This window comes from Rattus norvegicus, chromosome 2 (assembly GCF_021556685.1).
Source record: "Rattus norvegicus strain SHRSP/BbbUtx chromosome 2, alternate assembly SHRSP_T2T, whole genome shotgun sequence".
Classification (NCBI taxonomy): domain Eukaryota; kingdom Metazoa; phylum Chordata; class Mammalia; order Rodentia; family Muridae; genus Rattus; species Rattus norvegicus.
The window spans coordinates 80,277,087-80,297,508 of record NC_141535.1 but is presented as its reverse complement, the minus strand read 5'-3'; the positions used below and the strand labels follow the sequence as shown (position 1 = coordinate 80,297,508).

The 20,422-nt window shown below is 49.7% G+C and overlaps 1 protein-coding gene across 4 annotated transcripts in view; it reads left to right on the top strand.

Annotated features, from left to right (window-relative positions):
- Positions 1-20,422, top strand: part of Trio (trio Rho guanine nucleotide exchange factor) — a 295,435-nt gene that overhangs the window by 263,671 nt on the left and 11,342 nt on the right. For 2 of the 4 annotated variants that reach the window (XM_087621836.1, NM_001107658.3), the window contains 10 exon segments: positions 341-444; positions 5,619-5,688; positions 7,477-7,566; positions 8,695-8,787; positions 9,855-9,905; positions 10,135-10,212; positions 11,089-11,280; positions 13,833-14,010; positions 15,136-15,944; positions 19,577-19,824. In XM_087621836.1, coding sequence (XP_087477962.1) covers positions 341-444; positions 5,619-5,688; positions 7,477-7,566; positions 8,695-8,787; positions 9,855-9,905; positions 10,135-10,212; positions 11,089-11,280; positions 13,833-14,010; positions 15,136-15,944; positions 19,577-19,824 — 1,913 coding nt within the window. 4 annotated transcript variants of the gene reach the window in all.

The following is a 20,422-nucleotide window of genomic DNA, read 5'->3' as shown; positions in this document are numbered from 1 at the left end:
TGTAACAATCTCGAAACATCAGTTCCTTTGTTTCTGTAAATCCTAAGAACAGAGGGATGTCTTCTTCTGACCAGCTCTCTGGTATTTAAAGCATTGTTTGCTTTCTGAAACCATTTACATGCTTTAACTGTGTAAGTTCCTTAGAAGGATTTTCATAGTGCGAGGAGGGGCGGTTCCAGCAGTGAATATGACTATACTTGAAGCCGTAGATGAGGATATTTTCCATGCAGACTTGGATCTGTTCTTAAAGAAGACACTGTGTCTATGCGGCGTGACTTCCAATGCACTTACGTGATGCAGGCGCCTCACGTGTGAGCTCATCGCACACATTGCTTTGCAGGGCTACATGGCGCTGATGAAGGAAGACGGCGTTCCTGATGACATGAAGGGGAAAGACAAGATCGTGTTTGGCAACATCCATCAGATTTACGACTGGCACAGAGAGTAAGTAGGACGCCGATCGTGCACGGCGCCGTGTCCAGCCTGGCCGGGGCTACAGGGGATCGTGCACGGCGCCATGTCCAGCCTGGCCGGGGCTACAGGGGATGTTCAGGGTCGTCTCTTCTGCAACCTGTGTGGCATCCGGGAGGAGTCTGAGCTGAGGACGATGCTGCACTGTACAGACTGTACTACTGACGCATTTTACAGCCGGGGAAGATTCGTGTTTTCATGCTAGTCTGTGCCGGATGCCAGGTCTAAAGAGAGGCAGTCTGCTTGGGATCATGGCCGAGCACTGTAAGCCACTCTTCCCATCTGTATTAATTAGCTCTTTATCGCTGTAGCCAAGATACTCAACATAAACAATTCTGTGGAGGGGAAGATTGACTGAGGCTTATGGCTTCAGAGGGTTTGGTTGGATGGCTTGGCACCAAGAGATCTGGCAGCAGGAGACTGGCTGAGAAAGAATCTTCACTCCCTGTTAGACAGGAAGCACAGAGTGAGATAGGATGGCGAGGAAAATGTACACAGAAGAACTAGTCCCAGGGACTTCCTTCTTACAGACAGTTCCTGTCTCCTATGTTCCCCACAGCATCCCCACACAGTGCCACTAGCAGGAGACCTACAGAAAAGACAAGCCTGTGAGGACATTTGTATTCAGACCCACCACTGGCCCCAAAGGCCCTTGATCATGTCGGTCAGTCCAACGTCAAGAGCTCTCAGGCTCTCCTCTGAACTCAGTGAACTTACCTGTGTATCAGAACGTTTCATACTTGTAACACGTGGGGCACAGGGCAGGGAAGAGTCAGACCAAAGTAAACCCGAAACCCCTAATCTGTGTAGATTCATATGGAGCTCACGGAGGTGTGGCCTTCCTGTTGGCAGCCCACAAAGCTGCAAAGAGGGTCCAGATTTCTGATATCTCCAAAACCCTGAGCTCTTCCCTGCAACTTGCCGTTACCCTCATGGCTTTCTTGCATTTCCCTCCAGTCTCCTTGTTGGGAATCTGACCCTAACACACACCTCTGGCCTCCCATTTGGAATCTCAGTTAAAGCTCCTCTAACCAGTTTTTCTTGCCAGAGTCCGCTGCCAGCTTCAGCTTTATCCTGCCCTGCTGGGAACATGGCTGCAGCAGTCGAGAGATTCTTGGTTAGTTAGTCCAGGGAAACACCTTTCTCGGTGGCCCCGTGTGAACAAAGCACCTCAGCAGCTCTTTTGGAGGCCAGAAAATAAAAGGTCTTTGAATGAGTCAACCTTCCAATCTCTTGAGTCTACCATAACTCTCGTCTGGCTAGTTCTTGTGATGCCTTCAGGGCCTCTTTCCATATTGACCCAGTGCAGAAAAGTTTTAGCGGCTTTCTCTTTAATCGCCTTGCATGTTTTTACATCTTCCTGCTTCTCTTGTTCCCCCTTCTCATAGTAAGCCTGGCTAGAAGCAGCCTGCATGGACTGCACCACAGTCTGTCTGCTACAGTCTCAGGATGTTCTCCACCAAATGTACTAGTTCATTTCCTTTGCCTTCAGCCTTTGGCTGGTGGTAACTCAGTGGCAGAGTGCAAGTCTCTGTGTTCAATCCCCAGCGCCATGAAAACAAAGCAGATCTGCCCTCATCAAGGTGCACTGGACATATTGTATACTGTAGCCATTGTTGTCAGAATGTGATGGGCATGGCTCTAACCCAGGTCCCCGTGGAGTCCTTGCCCATCAGAACCGTGTGCACGTTTCTGTGAGCACTCTGCTCCTTTGCTCTCCCACTGGAGGCACACACTCTGCTTTGTGTCCTGGGGTTTCTGTAGCTCACTCTCTCCCAACATTTCCAAATCCTGCCCTACAAACAGTTCCAAACACTGAGGAGTTACACAGTGACACCACTCACAGCATCACCGCCCTTTAGGCACCAGCTCTCCAAATTAGTGTCACAGAAATTCCTTTCTGGGGCCATAATACCTTACATACAAGGGGCAGAAGGCTTGCCTCAGCTGTTTCGAGGGCAGTAAAAGCGGACTCAGTGCTGCCTATTACACAGCCTGACTTTATCCTTCCAGCAACTGCCTCTCCGGCGGAGCAGGGACCTTGACAGACTCAGGATGTGCTGGTGGGACATCCTGAGATGTCAGGGAATCAAAGGGACTCTTGCTATCCATAATTCACAAGGAGGCAAGGCCTGTATTTTGTGGTAAATATGGCTCACCTCACCTGTTAGATCTTCTCTGAGCCATGCTGGTTTACAGGTGGGAAAGGATCACTTCCTGGCCCTTGGGCTAAGATAGAAGGCTAGAAAGGAAGGCAGGCTGAGAGCCCTTCAAACGAGGTTAATCTCGCTGACACAGTTCCTTAGCAGTTCTCAACTCCACTGACTAGATCTATTGCATTAATTTTTCTTTACTTTCATTTTCCATGCTTTGAAATTGTTGTACTTGTATCCGATCTCGTGATCATACTCCTACCCACTCCCCATAACAGCCCACACACATCTCCCTCCCAGCTTGCTCTTCTCTCTCTCTCTCTCTCTCTCTCTCTCTCTCTCTCTCTCTCCCTCCCTCCCTCCCTCCCTCCCTCCTTTCCTCCCTCCCTTTCCCTCTCACCAAATCAAGTTAGTGCCACCCATATGTATGTGGGCAGGGGGCCATCCACGGGAGCATGGCAAACCTAGAAGAGACCACACCCCCAAGAAAACTAGCCTGCCCTACCTCTAGCAGCCTCTACCTCTCAGCTAGCCTTGTTTGAGGTCTGTCTCAGGAAAGAGAATGTTGTCTCTGTATAAGCAACCCTCACTGTGGTTTTTGCTAGTTATGTTAAGATTCTTGCATCTGAGCCAGCAAGAAATAGAAACCAGACTCCAGGAACCCTCTTCCCTCCATCTGTCCTGGGTTCCCGTTTTCCTACCCTGCTCCAAACCCATGGTCCTTTACACTCAGAAAAACTGTGACAGCAGAAATGTGTAGCTTAGAAGATGCTTCGCCTCGTTGTAGACAGGAAGTACCAAGGGTCTTCTAGCTATGGACTAGGTCCTAAGGTTTCTAGGGCCTCCCAGATAGCACAGCCCGGCTGGCCATCAAGCATTCAAAGCAGAGCCTGTCAGGGCATTCCATGGTCTCGCCCTCTGTGCCTCTGATCTTCATCTACAGCACATACACAGCAGGATCTTCATACACAGTGATGGGGTTAATTCTGCACAGCACTCAGCACCTGCACACAGTGAGACTCTGTTTCCAACAGGATTGCAGCTGCCTCTTGAGTCCAAGTTACTGTCGGAGTTTAGAATTCACTCGCCCAACTCAGTGGAGCTGGTGAAGCAGACAGGATAGCCCAGGAACACAAAAATGGATCACAGTGTTCAGCTCACTTCTGCCCTAGTGGGGAGATGTGTATGGGAGTGGGGAGCATGCCTTGGCCTGACAGAACTCGCCGTCCCACACCTGCCCCTCTGATTAGAACATGGAAGCCTTCATTGTACAGGGCTGCTTGACACTGGCCGCTGATACTGTGGAGGTGTTACAGCTGCAGTCCTCCGTCTCCAGTACCTGGGCAGGCTTTATCAGCAGGGCTGCCCTGCTGCTGGAGCCCAGCCCTCCTCAAGGCTGGGGAGTGGGGATGTTCAGTGGGTAAAGTATGTGCTGCCCAAGTATGAGGACTGGAGTTCTGATCCCTACCCCAGCATCATGTAAATGTTGGGTGGGCACAGAGACCTGCCTGTAATACCAGCAAGACTAGCCAGATCAATGAACTCTGGGCTCACATGAGATACCTTGCCCAGTAATCAATGCGGGGCAGGATCAAAATACATGCCTACTGCCATCCGCTGTGTGTCTCCACACACATGTGCCCAAACATACACTTGCACTCACATACATATATGCAACCATACACGTGTGGATGTACACACACATCACACACATACACCCACATAAACAAAATGATTTACAAAAAACAAAACAAAAAAACCTGAGGCCACAGCCCCACTTGGTTCTTAGGTCCAAATACTCTGGTTGGTCTCTGCTTCTTCAGCCTTTTAAACTGAAATAGCATCCAGGTGTGGGAAGGTGTTACAGTAGGGCGCTTCAGTGTGGCCTGCTCTTAGTTCTCAGAAGGGCGTGTCAAACCTGAAACCTTTGAACTCATGAAAAGCTCTTCATTTGCACAATCATCAGTGTCTGATTCGCTGGAACCCATAGGTAAATGACTGGGCAGCGCTAAACATGCCTCAGTATATACCTCTACAGAATGTAGACTTAAGAGCATAGAGCAGCCAATTCAGAAAGGGATGCCTGGGGAAGTAAGATGGCTCAACAGGCAAAAGTGATTGCCACCAAGCCTGAGGACCTGAGTTCAATCCCAGAACCGACCCCAGTAAATGTCCTCCACTTGTATACCGTTGCATATAAGCATGAACACACAAGCACATAAAAACAGATGTATAAATAAAGGCGCGTGCGCGCGCGCGCGTGTGCGTGTGTGTGTGTGTGTGTGTGTGTGTGTGTGTGTGTGTGTGTGTGTATTTCAACTTCTCCCAAGGCTTGTTCCTAAGCTGTGACAGGGAAAGGAAAAGGACTGGTCCCTGCGATGTCCATTGAAATTGGGCTCAGAGATGTTGTACATCAGAGCGTCTGCAGAGCCAGGGAGACAGTAAAGCTCCAGCGCTGCAAAGGTCCGCACAACTTGCAGAAAATAAATGCATGAGTGATAAGGTCACCCACGTCCTGGACCAGATGCAGCTGTGCCGTGTTTGTCCTTTAATCCTTTGTGAAGCGGAAGAGCCTAACTACAGCCCAGCTTCAGGGACATTTGGGAACGTTTCACAAAAGTGGCCCAGGGGAAATCACCAGGCTGGACTTCTAAAATTATCATTGAACGCCATAGATAAGAAGACTGAGTTTTCAGAAATGAAAAGGACCTACTGAGTTGGAAATTTGTTTTCATTCAGTATCTGGCCAGATGTTAGTGCATGTGTCCTTGAAAGAAATGGAGACAAGAAATATTAATTATTCAAAGGAGTGGAGGGGAAACCTCTTCTTTCTTGGCTTTGTGCACTCTGTTTTTAAATTTTGTCCTCACCAAGTCTTTTCTGCCTACACTTGAGAGATATACTAGAGTCTTCCCAGCAGCCCCCCTCCTCATTGACTGAGTCTACAGTTAAGAAGACAAGTTGGAAAGAGTTCTCACATTCCTCTGTCTCCAGCTTTTTTTTAGGAGAGTTGGAGAAGTGCCTTGAAGATCCAGAAAAACTAGGATCCCTTTTTGTAAAACACGTGAGTACAGAGGCAATATTTATATTCTGTTCTGTTCCTGGCATCCTTAGTGACTTGACGATGAGGCCTCTTGACATTTACAGGAGGACATACTGTCAGACACTTTCGGTTGTCTTCCTGAGTTACCTGTGGTCCCAGTCCTGGGCAGTGCAGCAATACAGGTCAGCAGGCTCGAGAGACAGACAGGCTCGACACAGTAACCTTGCAGGCGTCTGAAGGCAAACAAGTATTTAGTGACTGTACCTACCTGCCCATACCTGCAGTAGGCTTGATGCACTAGCCAAATATACATGTATATCTAAGATGAGTGATACATACTCGAGTTATTTTTTGAAAAAAAAAATCACTATATTTTCAAACATAATGAGGCTTTTGTGGTTTTGCATATCTTTAACAGTGGTCTTAGTAGAAGGTAGATTTTCATATCTGCTTTTTACACTCAGCACCTTATGAGGTTTATTATTGTTACTGTGAAGCACGTGAAAAAATTCATCTTCACACAGACAAGACTTGAAGATGGATGGATACCTTAAATATTCTCTTCAAGTAATTGTGCATAGCTATCTTTGCCTTTGTTTGGTAAAGGATAGGTTCGCACAGGCTGGAAAAGCACAGGCTCCGAAAGGCTGTATGAGATCTCCCTCGCTGGATATCTGTCTGTTCAGCTGACTGGCCTTCGGGGCTGTTTGCTCCAGGCACAGTTGGGAGAGTCTCGAGCCGGCCAGTTGGAAGCTGGCTGCTGACTCAGCAGGATCCTGAAGATGTTGGCAGTTCATCATGCGTTATCCCAGTCAGACTTAGCATCACCCGTGCTCCACCCGGAGAGGCTCTAGGCATTGTTGGGCGAAGGCACATGTTTTCCAGAAGTCTTCATTTTTTTCCTCCTCTCGACTTTGGGTTTTCACTGTTTGTCTGCATTGCCAGCTGTGTGTCTAGTCTTGGGATGACAAGTTTACTTCATCTGTGCTCAAGAGAACTCCCACCAGATTCTGGAGTAAGAAGTACAGCGCGTGCCCATCACTCTGTCAGGCTCAACTAACTGGTGGTTCCCATCAAATGCACTTGATGAGCTCACTTCAGTCACAAGTGCTTTTCCCCAGGCAGTTACTAAAGAAGCAAAAGGGTCCTGTAGACTTGTGTCCCGACACTGCTGAAGGAACTGTGTGCCCTGTGGGGTTATAAGAGGTTGAGTGGCTGTATTATGCCATCGGTGGCATTCGGAAGGAAGCTGGCACATGCCACGGCAGGTTTGCAGTGGTGACAAATCCTTGCTGTGATGGCAGCAGTTTCCCCCACTGTGGACCCATGCTGCATTGGCGCGGGTCACCACTGCAGGAGGGTGATGGTATCTAGCACTGTTTTGAAAGTAATTTTTGACTGAAGGGAACCACAGATAGTCCTCAAGGACCCTGAGAGTTTACATACATAGCTCTGAGAGCCTAGTGTCACTGTTTTTCCTGCCTTGGGATCTGAGATTATAAAGACTTACTAAAAACAGACTGGTCACTGGGACTGCTGGCAGCCTGGGCGTGATAGGACTGTGTTCTTGAGCTGCCATTGGTGGTGTTGGTACAGGCAAGTGAGGGGTCCTGTCTGTGCCAGCAGTGAGAGCAGAGGGCTATTTCAGAGCCACAGAGCCAGGGTAGCCAAACGCCCTGAATGTGGAGTGAGCTCCCCAGTGTGGCAGCTTTGCTTTAAGATGACCGCTGCTCTGTGTGTGGGACTGTGTGCTCCGTGCTGACCCAAACTCTCCGCAGTTTAACCATCTGTTTGCCTTTTGATTCCTAGGAGAGAAGGTTGCACATGTACATAGTTTATTGTCAAAATAAACCAAAGTCTGAGCACATTGTCTCCGAGTACATCGACACCTTTTTTGAGGTAAGATTCAACATGGGGACGGGTGGTTTCTGATTCTTTCTGCACTGGGATTACTTGATTTAGAGTGCCATGATGTCTTAGGACAAAAGAATCCTCACCAAAATGACCTGAGAGATTGGGTTCCTAAAGCTCGCTTTGCAATCTATAAATCAGAGGAGTGGGTGTGACTCGGTCTATAGTCACAGTCCCTAGCATGCAGAAGACTGAGTGCTTAACAATAAATGGTGTGACCCTGGGAACCCTGCTGCAGGGCAGATCACAAGGTTAAGGTTCCCTTGGGCTACATAGGAAGATAAAGTTCACCCTGGATTACTTAACAAAACCCCATCTCAAAATAAAATAAATGACTTAAAGAAATAGTAAACGGCTGGGAGTAGAGCTCCATGGTAAAGCACTTTGTGCTATGCCTAAGGCCTTCAGCTCAGTTGCTGGTAGTGCATGGGAAATGACTCCAGAGTTTCATTGTGTCTTGGTGGTTGTGGTTGTTGTAGTTGTATGCCTGGTGCCAGTGGAAGTCAGAAGAGGTCATTGGAACTGGGGTTATGGCAGTAGGCAGTGTCTTAGTTAGGGTTTTATTGCTGTGAAGAGACACCATGACCAAGGCGACTTTTACAAAGGAAAATTAATTGGAGCTGGCTTGTAGGTTCAGAGGTTTGGTTCATTATCGCCATTGTGAGAAACACCACGGCATGTAAGCAGAGACCGTGCTGGAGAAAGAGCTTGATCTGCAGGCAGCAAAAGGAGACAGCCACACTAGGCCTAGCATCTGAGACCTCAATGCCTTCCTTCACAGTAGCATATCTCCTAATAGTGCCACTCCCTAGGTCAGACATTCAAACAAGAGTCTGAGAGCCATTCCTATTCAACCCACCATAGGCAGGTCTGGAGCTGGGCAGTGGTAAGCACACAGAGGATGATGGGAGCTGAACCTGAGTCCTGCTAACCACTGAACCATCTCTCCAGCCCTGGGAACAGTCAGGCAGTCAGAAAGAAGCCTTCAAGAAGCCGTAAATTTTGTTGCCTCCTTTTTCTAGGACTGTTAGAAGTAGAATTATAAGGAACGAAATGTTGCCTTTTGACAAGCAACTCTTGAGGTGGTTTGCTTTGTCTTCCTCTTAAAATCCCCAGGACTTAAAGCAGCGCCTGGGCCACAGACTGCAGCTCACTGATCTGTTGATCAAACCTGTGCAGAGAATCATGAAGTACCAGCTGCTCCTGAAGGTGAGGCCTGTGGAGGTGAAAGCAGCGTCGTTGGTCACTGTGCCGAATGGGTGGTTCTTCCCTCCCCGTCCACACCTCTACCTTGTCCGGGAAAGTCTTGCTGCGGTCTCACAAAGCTGCTTCTTTGTTATTTCTGGTCCTAAGTGTTTCAAAGTAACTCTTTGCACAGTTCTCCAATAGTTCACGCCTCTCCAGATCTGAATCAAGTAATTGTCTGCTACATACCTTGGAATGCTAGTGATTTTTCTTCGGCTCTGTCAACCTCATCTTTAAACATATATATGTATGTTTCATGTGTGGGGGTGTTCTGCCTACGTGTATATCTGTGCACCCTATATGCCTGGTGCCCCAGGAGGCCAGAAGAGGAAGTGCCCCAGGGCCTGGGAGTGCAGATGGTTGTGAGCTGCTGTGTCTGTTGGGCATCAAACTTAGGTCCCCTGGAAGAACAGCCCACTCTTAGCTGCTGGGCCATCTCTCCAGACCATTAACAGCCTTATTTTTTAATTTTCTAGGATTTAAAAAAATTTTTTTAGTTTTATTTTATGTGTTTGAGTGTTTTGCCCATGCATGCCTGTTTACCACATGTGTGCCTGGCACCCATGGAGACCAAAAGAGGGTGTGGGAACCCCTGAAACCAGAATTACTAACAGTTGTCAGCCACTGTGTGGGTGCTGGATATCCCCAGATCCTCTACAAGAGTAGCCGGTGCTCTTAACTGCTGAGCCATTTCTCCAGCCCCTCCTTTTAGAGTCTTAAGAAAACTAAACTTTGAGTTCCCATATGGCCTAGCAATAGCTAGGAATTACTTTAAGTTAGCAAGCACCATCGGAGATGACATCACGTGAAACTTGGGGCCTGCACAGGGAGAGAGGCCACAGCTAGTCTCAGGATAAACTGGGCAGCAAGGGTGGCTGCAGCATCAAGATGCCTTGGTTTGTGGTTCTGAGAGGAGAGGGAGAATGTGGAATAAATGCCCCGAACCAAAGGTGCCCATTGCATTAAGGGCAGTCGGGGCCAGCTGCCCTGCCCATCATTCTCACCACGCCTCTCTCTTCGTTTCCCCACAGGACTTCCTCAAGTACTCAAAAAAAGCTAGCCTGGACACGTCCGAATTAGAGGTACTTAGGGCTCTGCTGCTCTCGTGCAAACCCCTCCTGGCATGAGGCCTGGTCCTGGGGTGGGGCCCATGAGGGTGTGGGGATCTCTGAGGTATCTGTATGCCATCTCTGTACTCTGGAGGTGTGGAGGGAGAGAAGCTAAAACTGGGGGTGCAGCGGAGGGTTGGCACTGACGGGTGGGCTCCTGGGAGGAGCATGAGTGCTGACCCTGCTTTCTTCCCACCCACAGAAAGCTGTAGAGGTCATGTGCATAGTGCCGAAGCGCTGCAACGACATGATGAACGTCGGGCGGCTGCAAGGATTTGACGTAATGCTGGGTCCCAGGCCTTCCTCTGCACGTGCATGCTTCCCTCCTTCCTTCCTTCCCTCCCTTCCTCCCTCCTTACTTCCCTCCCTCCCTCCTTCCCTCCTTCCTTCCTTCCTTCCTTCCTTCCTTCCTCTCTCTCCATTGTCCCCTCTCTTTCCGGGACCTTTGCTTTGCTTTAGGGAACCTTCCTCTGCCTGAAGCCATTAGAGGAGAGGCGAGCAGGGTCATGCTCTGTCCCTGACAGCCTCTGCATCCTCTCCAGGCCTCTAAAGCCACCAAAGCTAGGGGTGAAGGCTCCCGCCCTCTCTCATCCCTGGGAGACTGACTTCAGGATCACTGGGTTCTCGAGCCTACCCAGCTTGTACAGGTTGCACACTCTATGTGCAAATTCAGACCAGAAGCTGTCCTTCCAGTTGAGTAAGAAGGTGGGCGATGCTGTAATGTTTCTTGCCACCTGCTCCCTGGAGCGTCCAGGCTTAATGTCCCAAGTCTGTGTTTCTCAGACTAGCCCAGTCTGTACCTGAGAGACTTCTGCTGACAACACAGAGAGGAGTGGCTGCCTTTTATATGAGAACCATCCCTAAAGAAGCCTGTTCTTACTCTCTGAGAGTTAGTTACACAGGGTTGACAAGACTTTTAACTAAGAATTGTTTTACTCGGAGCTGAGAATTGGTTCAAGTAAAAAAAAAAAAAAAGGCTCTGTAGATCCTAGAAGGGACCATCATTCTGTGGGTGGAAACCAAAGAAAATAGTCACTGGTCACTGAGAATGCAATGTCTTCTCCCTCCCTCCCTCCCTCCCTCCCTCCCTCCCTCCCTCCCTCCCTCCCTCCCTCCCTCCTTCCCTCCCTCCCTCCCTCCCCTCTTCTCGTTTTAGGGTAAAATTGTTGCCCAGGGTAAACTGCTCTTACAGGACACATTCCTGGTCACAGACCAAGATGCAGGGCTTCTGCCCCGATGCAAAGAGAGGCGGGTTTTCCTCTTTGAACAGATTGTCATATTCAGCGAACCGCTTGATAAGAAAAAGGGCTTTTCCATGCCAGGATTTCTGTTCAAGAACAGTATCAAGGTAACCGCATCCTGTGAGCTTCATGGGCGAGCACGCGTACCGGTCATGCTAAGGACTTTTCTGGTTATGGGATGTTTCCAATGCTTCTTTTGTTAAATATTTACAAAACCTTCTACTCCACTGATGAATCTTAAAATTGCGTCCAGCCCCTCTCTGCTTCCTGTACTCTGGAGCTGCAACACTGCATGACATATTTAATACCTATGTGACTATATCCATTGGGCAGTGTATAGCGTTGCCCTCTGGGTGACCGTGTAACAACTCCAAGCCTCACCTTCAGAGTCTTGGCCTAAGGCCAAAGAAAAGAGCCAGCCAAGTGTCTCATTCTCCATTCCAGAGAGGGATCCTGAGGTTTCCAGAGATGGGGCAGATACCCCCTCTGCCCAAGGGTAGCTTGCCCTGTGGTGGCCGGGAAAGGTTAAGAGACAGAAATAACTTTATGATTCGTGAAAGAGACAAATCAAGGATGACAGAATGGCAGAAAGGAGCCCGGAGCCAGCGGGTGATCCCTAGGAGATTTATGCTTGCACCTCCCCTAAGCTCTTGCTATGTCTGCAGGGAGATGTGTTCCCCTCTCTCCGGGCCTCCTGTACTAACACTGGTGGCACCGTCACAGGCCCTAAGGAACTGCATATGCCCTTTGAGTCCATAGGCTTCACTGTGTACTGGCCAGGCAGGGCACGCTCTCCTTGGGCTCTCATAGAGTCTGGTGGTTCCTGGAGCCCGTGCCAGCAAAGGTTGGTCCATGGACCCAGCCTTTGAGCCAGATGAGCTTTTGCTCATAAGGGTCTATAAAGGCTTCAGAGCCAGGCAAAAAGGAAGAGCGGCCACGGCCTGAGGCAAGTGCCGGCTACTGTGGGAACCCCCTCCAAAGGCATGTCCAATGCTGACCCACCCCTTAAAATTTCTATTCACAAGTCTATGGTCAGAAAGTCACCCCAGCACCTTTGAAGTCCCATTGATGTATTATGTTATGTTTCTGGTGCTTCTGTGAGGTGATTTTCTGTATTTTCATCACTGTCAGATACACTTGCATATCCTTTTTGATATATGAGATTTTAACCTCTCTTTTTAGTACATTTCTATATCTTTATGTGTTGTGTATGTGCTTGTCTGCCTTAGAATGTGAATGAAGTGAGGGAAACTTATGGGAATCAGTTCTCTTCCGTCACAGGATCCCTGGGATCAAATTCAGATCACTGAGCTTGGGGACAAGTGTCTTTACATGATAGGCACCTTAATATAGATTTTTAATTTTTATTTTGGGACAGGGATTTTTTGTGTATCCCTGGCTGTCCTGGAACTCAGTCTGTACACCATGCTAGCCTCAGACTCAGAGATCTGCCTGCTTCTGCCTCCCAAGTATGGGGATTAAAGCCTGTGCCACCACTGCTTGGTGAGGTTTTAGTTTTGGAGAAGTAAAGAATGAGTGCTAGCTAGTTGCAGAAGAGGCTTTGAAATAACTAGTCCTGGCTAGGTAATTGGGTCAGCTGTTAGTCAAGCCATTGAACCCTTGATAAGGGCCTTTGCACTGAGATTTTAAATGGCTTTGAACCACTTCCTAATAATGTTTGAATACTCGTTATTGAAGTGCTGCAGACAAAAGGTCTTTCTGGTTTCCTGCTTTTTCTTTTCATTTAAAAAACATTTACTGTGTACATATGCATACTGGCAACTTAGCCATGGTACCTAGATATATTTATGGGTGTACATGGTACATGCCACATTGCACATGTAGACGCCAGACAAAAGCTTTGTGGAGTTGGTTCTCTCCTTTTACATTTATGTGACTCCAGGGATGAGGTCAGATTGTGCAGCAAGCCCTTTAACCATGGAAGCCGTCTCAGCAGCCCCCAGGATGGGACGCAGCTAAACGCAAAGTGCGTGTGTCCTGTTCACTTTGTATGCATAGCCTAAAAGCACTTTATGCCGGTAGTTCGTGAGCTCCCGTCTTCAGGGCAGACCATCACTGCAGACCATACAGGGTTTTAGGAGTGCTTGACCGGTGGTGGTAGCTGAGGCTGTTCAGCTAAGAGAAGTCAATTAAAAAGTAGTTTTGCCATATCAACATAGGATGCGATTCACGTCATACTTTAATTTCTGTGGTAAAATGTATATAACATACAGTAACAACATTACTGATATTAAGTACATCTGTGCTGTGCTACTACCCTCAGACCCGGGAGTGCTTTCATCTTGCGAGAGTTAAACTCTCCACCCATTCAGTAGGACATCATCACCATTAAAAAGGACACCCTTATTGTCCCCTCCCAGTAGCCCTTGACAATCCCCATGCCTCTCTCTGCTTCAGGATACCTTGTATGTGGAGCCTCACATATCTATGCTTGTGAGGGAGCTTACTAAGTTGGCATGGTTTTTCAAAAGTCTGGCCCTGTTGTTGCGGTGCGTGGCAGAGCATCCTCTTACATTAAAGCTGGGTACCAAACGCTCTACGGCAGGTGTATTCTGTCAGCCATCCTTCAGATAGGTGGAGAATACTCAGGATGCCCCCATGCCGTGGCTGTGGTAAACAAGGACTTGCTGTTTTAAAGGTGAGTTGCCTTTGCCTGGAGGAGAATGTGGAGAGCGATCCCTGTAAGTTTGCCCTGACATCCAGGACGGGCGATGCCGTGGAGACCTTCATTTTGCATTCATCCAGTCCAAGTGTCCGACAAACGTGGATCCATGAAATCAACCAAATCTTAGAAAACCAGCGCAACTTTTTAAATGGTGATGTACCCTCTTACCAGCTGCATCTTCCTTCACTAACACACATGCTTCCGTGTCTCAGCACTCTCGTTACCTGTGGATAGCGACAGAGCTTACTGTCCACTGTATCTCTTGCAGTTAGGAAGCTGAGGCACAGTGGGCTGATAGTTTGTCTAGAATGTTACTGGGTTTTGGTGGCAGTCAGGATTTGGGGCAGCCACTTGACTTTCAGGGAGCACTCCTCAGAGTCCGTTGTCATGTTCTGCTGTGCACAGATGATATAGTAGATCCCCATCCTATGAAAGGGGAGTTTGAGGTGATCCCGAGGATATGAAACGGATCAAAAATGCCAGAATCATTGGCAAGTGCATTGCATACCCAATAAAAACCAGGTCATGGATGCATGTGACCGTGCATACCTATACTCTTAGCACCCGAGAAGCCAAAGCAAGAGCGTTACAAACTCAAAGCCAGCCTGCGATATATATATATATATATATATATATATATATATATATATATAGAGAGAGAGAGAGAGAGAGAGAGAGAGAGAGAGAGAGAGAGAGTGCAAGACTCTGCCTGTAGATAGACAGACTCATCGCTCCAGAGATTCTAGCTAAGCTGATTACCCAACAGTGGCTAGCGGCCCTCTTCCGGCCCCCTGCTCTCTGCAGTAGTCCTGTGACTGTCAGTTCCTCTCTGTTTCCAAGTTACTCTCACTGTAACTTGGTGGATAATGAAGAACTGGAAAATACAGTTGAGATTTAAATGCTTCTCTGCATCCTTTTCTGCCTATCCATGTTCTGTGCCTAAGTCCAGACCATGGAAATATTACGGTGTTCCTGTCTCAGTGAATTGCAGGACATTCCAAAGTCGGGGACAGAGGCACTGAGTACCTGTCACCGTTGGCTGATAGTAATCTGCCTGGCATTTGCCCCAGGCTGCTGTCTAACTCACCCACCGACAAATGATGTTGCCCCTAGGGTGGGAGTGGGCTCCTATGATCATAAGCATTCGTCTGAATTAGCTCACTGACTCTCATGCCCTTCTGGTTGTGTGTAGCCTTTAAAAAAAACAAAATAACAAAACCCTGGAATATCCTTGGTACCCTAACTGACTTTCTCCTGTTGAATTGCTTTCTTACAGCCTTGACATCACCCATCGAGTACCAGAGGAACCATAGCGGGGGCGGCGGCAGTGGCAGCGGGGGCAGCAGCGGCGGGGGCGGGGGCAGCGGTGGCAGCGGGGCCTCCAGTGGAGGCAGCAGCAGCCATGGCAGTGGCCCCAGCAGCTGCAGCAGTGGCCCCAGCTCGAGCAGGAGCAGGCCCTCCAGGATCCCACAGCCTGTCAGACACCACCCCCCCATGCTGGTCTCCTCTGCAGCCTCAAGCCAGGCAGAGGCAGACAAGATGTCAGGTATGTCTGCTCCCAGCCCCTCACTGCCTACCCCCAGCAACAGCCTGGCCCTCGAGGCCAGCCTTGGCCAGCCCAGCAGGCTCCCCCTGAGTGGAGACTCCGAAGGTCATGAGCGAGAGACAGAACCCATTCCCAAGATGAAGGTGATGGAGAGCCCCCGGAAGGCCCTGGGGAGTACTTCCGGTACAAGCCAAGATGGAAACACCAAGGATGCCCGGGGGAACCTGGGCCCGCTGCCTCTGGGCAAGACTAGGCCGGGGGCCGTCTCGCCGCTGAACTCTCCTCTCTCCACCACGTTCCCTTCTCCTTTTGGCAAGGAGGCCTTTCCTCCCAGCAGCCCCCTGCAGAAGGGGGGCTCCTTCTGGAGCTCCATTCCTGCTTCCCCTGCCAGCCGGCCAAGCTCCTTCACCTTCCCGGGGGACAGTGACTCCCTCCAGCGACAGACGCACCGCCATGCAGCCCCCAGCAAGGACACGGACCGCATGAGCACGTGCTCCTCGGCCAGCGAGCAGTCCGTGCAGTCCACTCAGAGCAACGGGGTAAGAGTGCCAGGGAGCCTGCGCCCATCCACCCCACCGCCTCTGTCCCGCCAGCTCTTCTAAACCTCCGTACTAACTCCAGCTCTCCAGCACTGTGCAGCAGTAATCGCCTTCTCCAGCTCTCCTGTGCGTTGTCTGAGTAGACACGTCCGTGGCCTCTGTGTGTACACTCGCGTCCGTGCCCTGCGGGGCCGCGCTGGCACCCAACCACCAAGTGAATGCAGCCTCCTCTAACCCCTCTCGGGACCACGGACAGCGCCTGCTCTCCTCTCTACTAACCTGCTTCTCGCTTTATTCCTGTCTCCCTGTTAAGAGAAAGCGCACCATTAATCTCCTCAATGCAGCATCTTTAAGTCTCCAGTTTCTGACCAGCAAAGCATCTTGGGACTTGCTCTTTGGGCCCTGCCTCCTCGCTCACACTTTTTTTTTCTCCTGCTTTTTGGAGGGGTCTTTTTCTGTTCTCTACTACTCACAACGACATGTATACCTTCTAAGCTTTTTGCTCATTGCTTAGTTTCCGCTCTTTTACACCATAAGTTGTCTTCGCTGCTTTTTTCAGTCATCTGATGAAAAAAAATTTTTTTTCCTCAAGAAAACTTCCAACAACAGCTCAAAGCAAAATAAGATGGCATTAGGGAACAGGAATCTACCCAGTGGGAAAGTTTCCTCCACCCCAAGTCTCCTGGAGAGACACTGGCCAGGGCACCTGGACACCCAACTTCTCCAGAGATGGCTGGGCCTCAGGCCTCCAGAGAGGATGCGGGGCAGGTCGAGTGCTTCTGCACCGGGCTCACTTTGCGGTCACTTGCATTGTATTCTCAGGCTGACGGGTGTCTCTGCTGGGCTCCCCCAACTCTGTGGGCTCCTCACTGTCCTCCGGCTGTTTCCTACAGGGCAGGTGACCCAGCCCATAACACTCCTGAAGGCATGCGTGAGTGCACAGAACTGTTCTAACGAGTGTATGTTTGATCGCTTTATAAATTTTTAAATACATTTCCCTAAAAGGGTCTGTGTCTCTCGTTGTATATATATTTATATATAAAGTCTAGTTTCTGCATGTCTCTTTCCTCTGGACTTCTATTAATCCCTCATTCGAATTCTTGAGCCTGTCTTTTTTGTTAGGTGTTTTGATTAGCTCAGCCTCCCTCTTTATTTGTGGAGGAAATTAAGAAGTGGGTCTCTGAGTTCATCTACACCTGAGTTAACCACTGAGTGGTTAAGCAGGTGTCCGATGGTGTGCGGTCACTGTGTCTGACCCCGCTATGATGCTACAGAGAAGGGAGCGTCCAGCTAGATCGGGAACTCTAGGTGGGCAGACAGCCCACTGACAGTCACACCGAGACCCAGTTGTCTGCTCAGTGACCAGGCCTGGTCTCTGCACTGTGACCCATACAGACTGGGTCTGCTGGCATCTCCTGCACCCCTAACCTATGCACATTTCTAGTAAGCAGGGAGATGCGTTCAGGCCTATGTCTCCGAGTGAGTGACTGCTCTAGCACAGGGGCCAGGCCCTCATCTCTGGGTCTGGGCAGAGCTCCACCCTGAGGGAGGCACGGTGCATCACACAAGGCCAGAGTCCGACCCACTGGGGAGTGGCCTTTGACTTCTGCCTCTTGCTGCTGCTTTTGTGGAAGAAGCTTGGAAAAGGAAATTGACAGGCTGAGCTTTAGTCAGAATGCCTCACATCAGGGAGGGGTATGAAATGTCCCTGTTCATGGCTCTGGACGGAAGGGGCCTTTGCAGTGCTAAGTTGCTGGGCAGGTCAGCAGGCTCTCCTTTCCTGTGACCACCTCTGAGGAACTGTTCCAGATTATAGACAGGCTGCTATGTCTGACCTCTGGAAGTGTCCTTCCTCATGCTCCAGATGCTACCTTCTGTGGAATTCTGAGATCAGGGTGCAAATAGATGGCCCCAGTCTGACTGGGTGAGCCTGTCTGCTGTGCCATTGATGGACTTTCCCTCTCACCATGAGGGCAGCAGAAGAGCCCACATTAGAGCCAGCCCTAGCCCTACCTCTCTGTCACTGGCTGTGTGGCCTGTGCACACTTCTCACACTAGTCTGAGAGGAGATAGATGGCCATGCTCTATGAATAGCAAGGAGATTGTGGGAATTGAGGAAGCCCCATTTGGAAGCCCTGGTGCCTATCCAGGCCAGAAGTGACAGAGCTGTGATTGTTGAAAATCACTCCAGTTATGAAATGTGTGCACGGTGATGCCCTAACCTTGGCAGCTGTGGCACCAAATGGTTTCGGTTACATTTCTCATACGTTTCCCTCGGCCACCCCACAGCTGCTAGGTCCCACCATCTAAATCAAAATACTAAGGTACACACACACTGAAAGTACAAAGGGAACATGCATGGAACCTTTGAACTGAAGGGTTACAGGCAGGAAGTGGGCACACTGCGGGTATAAGTCAGGAACACAAGCAGCAGGCAGAGAAGAGCAGGTGGGTCTCATGTCCCATCTCAGAATAGTGGTCAGCCGTCTGCTCCAGCAGGTTCTGACAAGCTCAATAGACCAGGACTGCAAAGGGTGACTGGGCCACATGATCTTTCCCGCCCAGAGTGCCCCAGGGTACTTGCTGACCTCTGTAAATAGCCTGCAGCGACGGTGTAAACCAGTGCAAAAGCATTCAAGAGCAAGCTCACAGAAACCAGGGTCTGGAAGCCATTCCCTAAGAGGGATTCTGAGGAAATAGCCCTCTCTCCTTTCTTCTTTCCTAGAACAGTAGGTCACCAGTCAGGTGAGATCACAGGACAGGTGACTGCCATTTGTGTTCCGTTCATTCAGCTCATGTGCCGAGCTGGAGACCTTAAGAAACCAACATGGTTTTACTTTTGCCTTCTCGTTGCATTGACTGAGTTACTAAACAGGTGTTGCAGGCCAACGACACACCAGTCATTGACCAAAGAAACTGAACGCTCTTGAGGCCTCAGGATAAGGGCAGTAGAAGATATCCCCACAGCCACTCAGAGGTCTCTTCCACAAAGCTTGAAGGCAGCTGTGTGATGTGCTGCCATTTGTTCCCATAACAAGAGCGACATGAAGACCTTTGAGGCAGCTCAGTCAAAGGAGCATCCACTGAGGGACATAAAGCCATAAAGGAGACGGAGCGGCTGTCCACAAGAGTAGGGCGCTAGTGGATTGGTCTTTCAGACGTTCTGTGTTCTTGGTTCTTGGGTGGTGGGGGACAGGGGCTTGTAGCAAAGATTAGGCAAACAACAACCTGTGACCTGGAGTGCACATTCCCAGTGATGGCCTTCTTAGGAGGCTTTGGGGGCCAAATGGCTAGTCGACAGCCTTCAAAGCTCACACGTGTTTGAATTGGAAACAGCCAACATGGCAGCGATAAGAGCCTCTTGTGTGGGACACAGTGAAGATGCAACAGCGTCAGGCCCCCGGGGCATCAGCACTGAGGTGCACTTTTGGGAGTTGTTCTCAATTGCTGAGCAAGTTGTTGCACAGGGGACACTGAGTTGAAGAGTGTGGAGGAGGAGTGTGCCGTCTCCCTGTCTGACTGCTGAGCCCTCCTGTGGGCTGGCGCCAATGGCTCGAGGTGAGCAGTGGCTCCGGCTGTCACACCTCCTCTCAGTCCCTGTCCACCTTGTTTTCTTCATCTCTTCCCTGCAGAGTGAAAGCAGCAGCAGTAGCAACATCTCCACCATGCTGGTGACACACGAGTACACGGCAGTGAAGGAGGATGAGATAAACGTCTATCAAGGAGAGGTCGTTCAAATTCTGGCCAGCAACCAGCAGAACATGTTTCTGGTGTTCCGAGCCGCCACTGACCAGTGCCCCGCAGCCGAGGGTTGGATTCCAGGCTTCGTCTTGGGCCATACGAGTGCAGTTATCATGGAGAACCCGGACGGGACTTTCAAGTGAGTGGCAGCGGTGGGCATCCCAAGCGTGGACAGCTCTGGATAGGAGCCATTCCAGGGAGTCTTGGAAGGCCCTGGAGGGAAGCAGCCACTGGAGGGAAAGCTGCGTCATGCTTGCCTCTAAGCAAACTGTGTGACCCCAAGTGAAGGGCTGTCCTTACTCTAACAGATCCTCTAATACCTCTTTTTTTCAGGTCACTGAATAGTCCCCAAAGGTCTTGGCTAGGGAGCAGGGCCTCTTGAGAGACACAGGATCATCACTCACAGGCTGCAGGGAAGGTATAAATCAGCAGTTCTCAACCTGTGGGTCAAGACCCCCAAAGGGGTCAAATGATCCTTCACAGGGGTCACCTAAGACCACCGGAAGACACAGCTGTTTACATTATGATGTACAACAGCAAAATTAGTTATGAAGTAGTAACAGTTTTATGGTTGTGGGGGTCACAGTGTCTTAAAGGGCGGCAGCATTAGGAAGGTTGAGAACCACTGGGTCTGGCAGCCCTGCCCTGAGTTCTTGTTACTCAAAGGCTCATCGACTTAAGCCTGAAATCAGCTTTGCTGTGTAGAAAACTGAGCCCATACTGCTCTCTGAAACTTT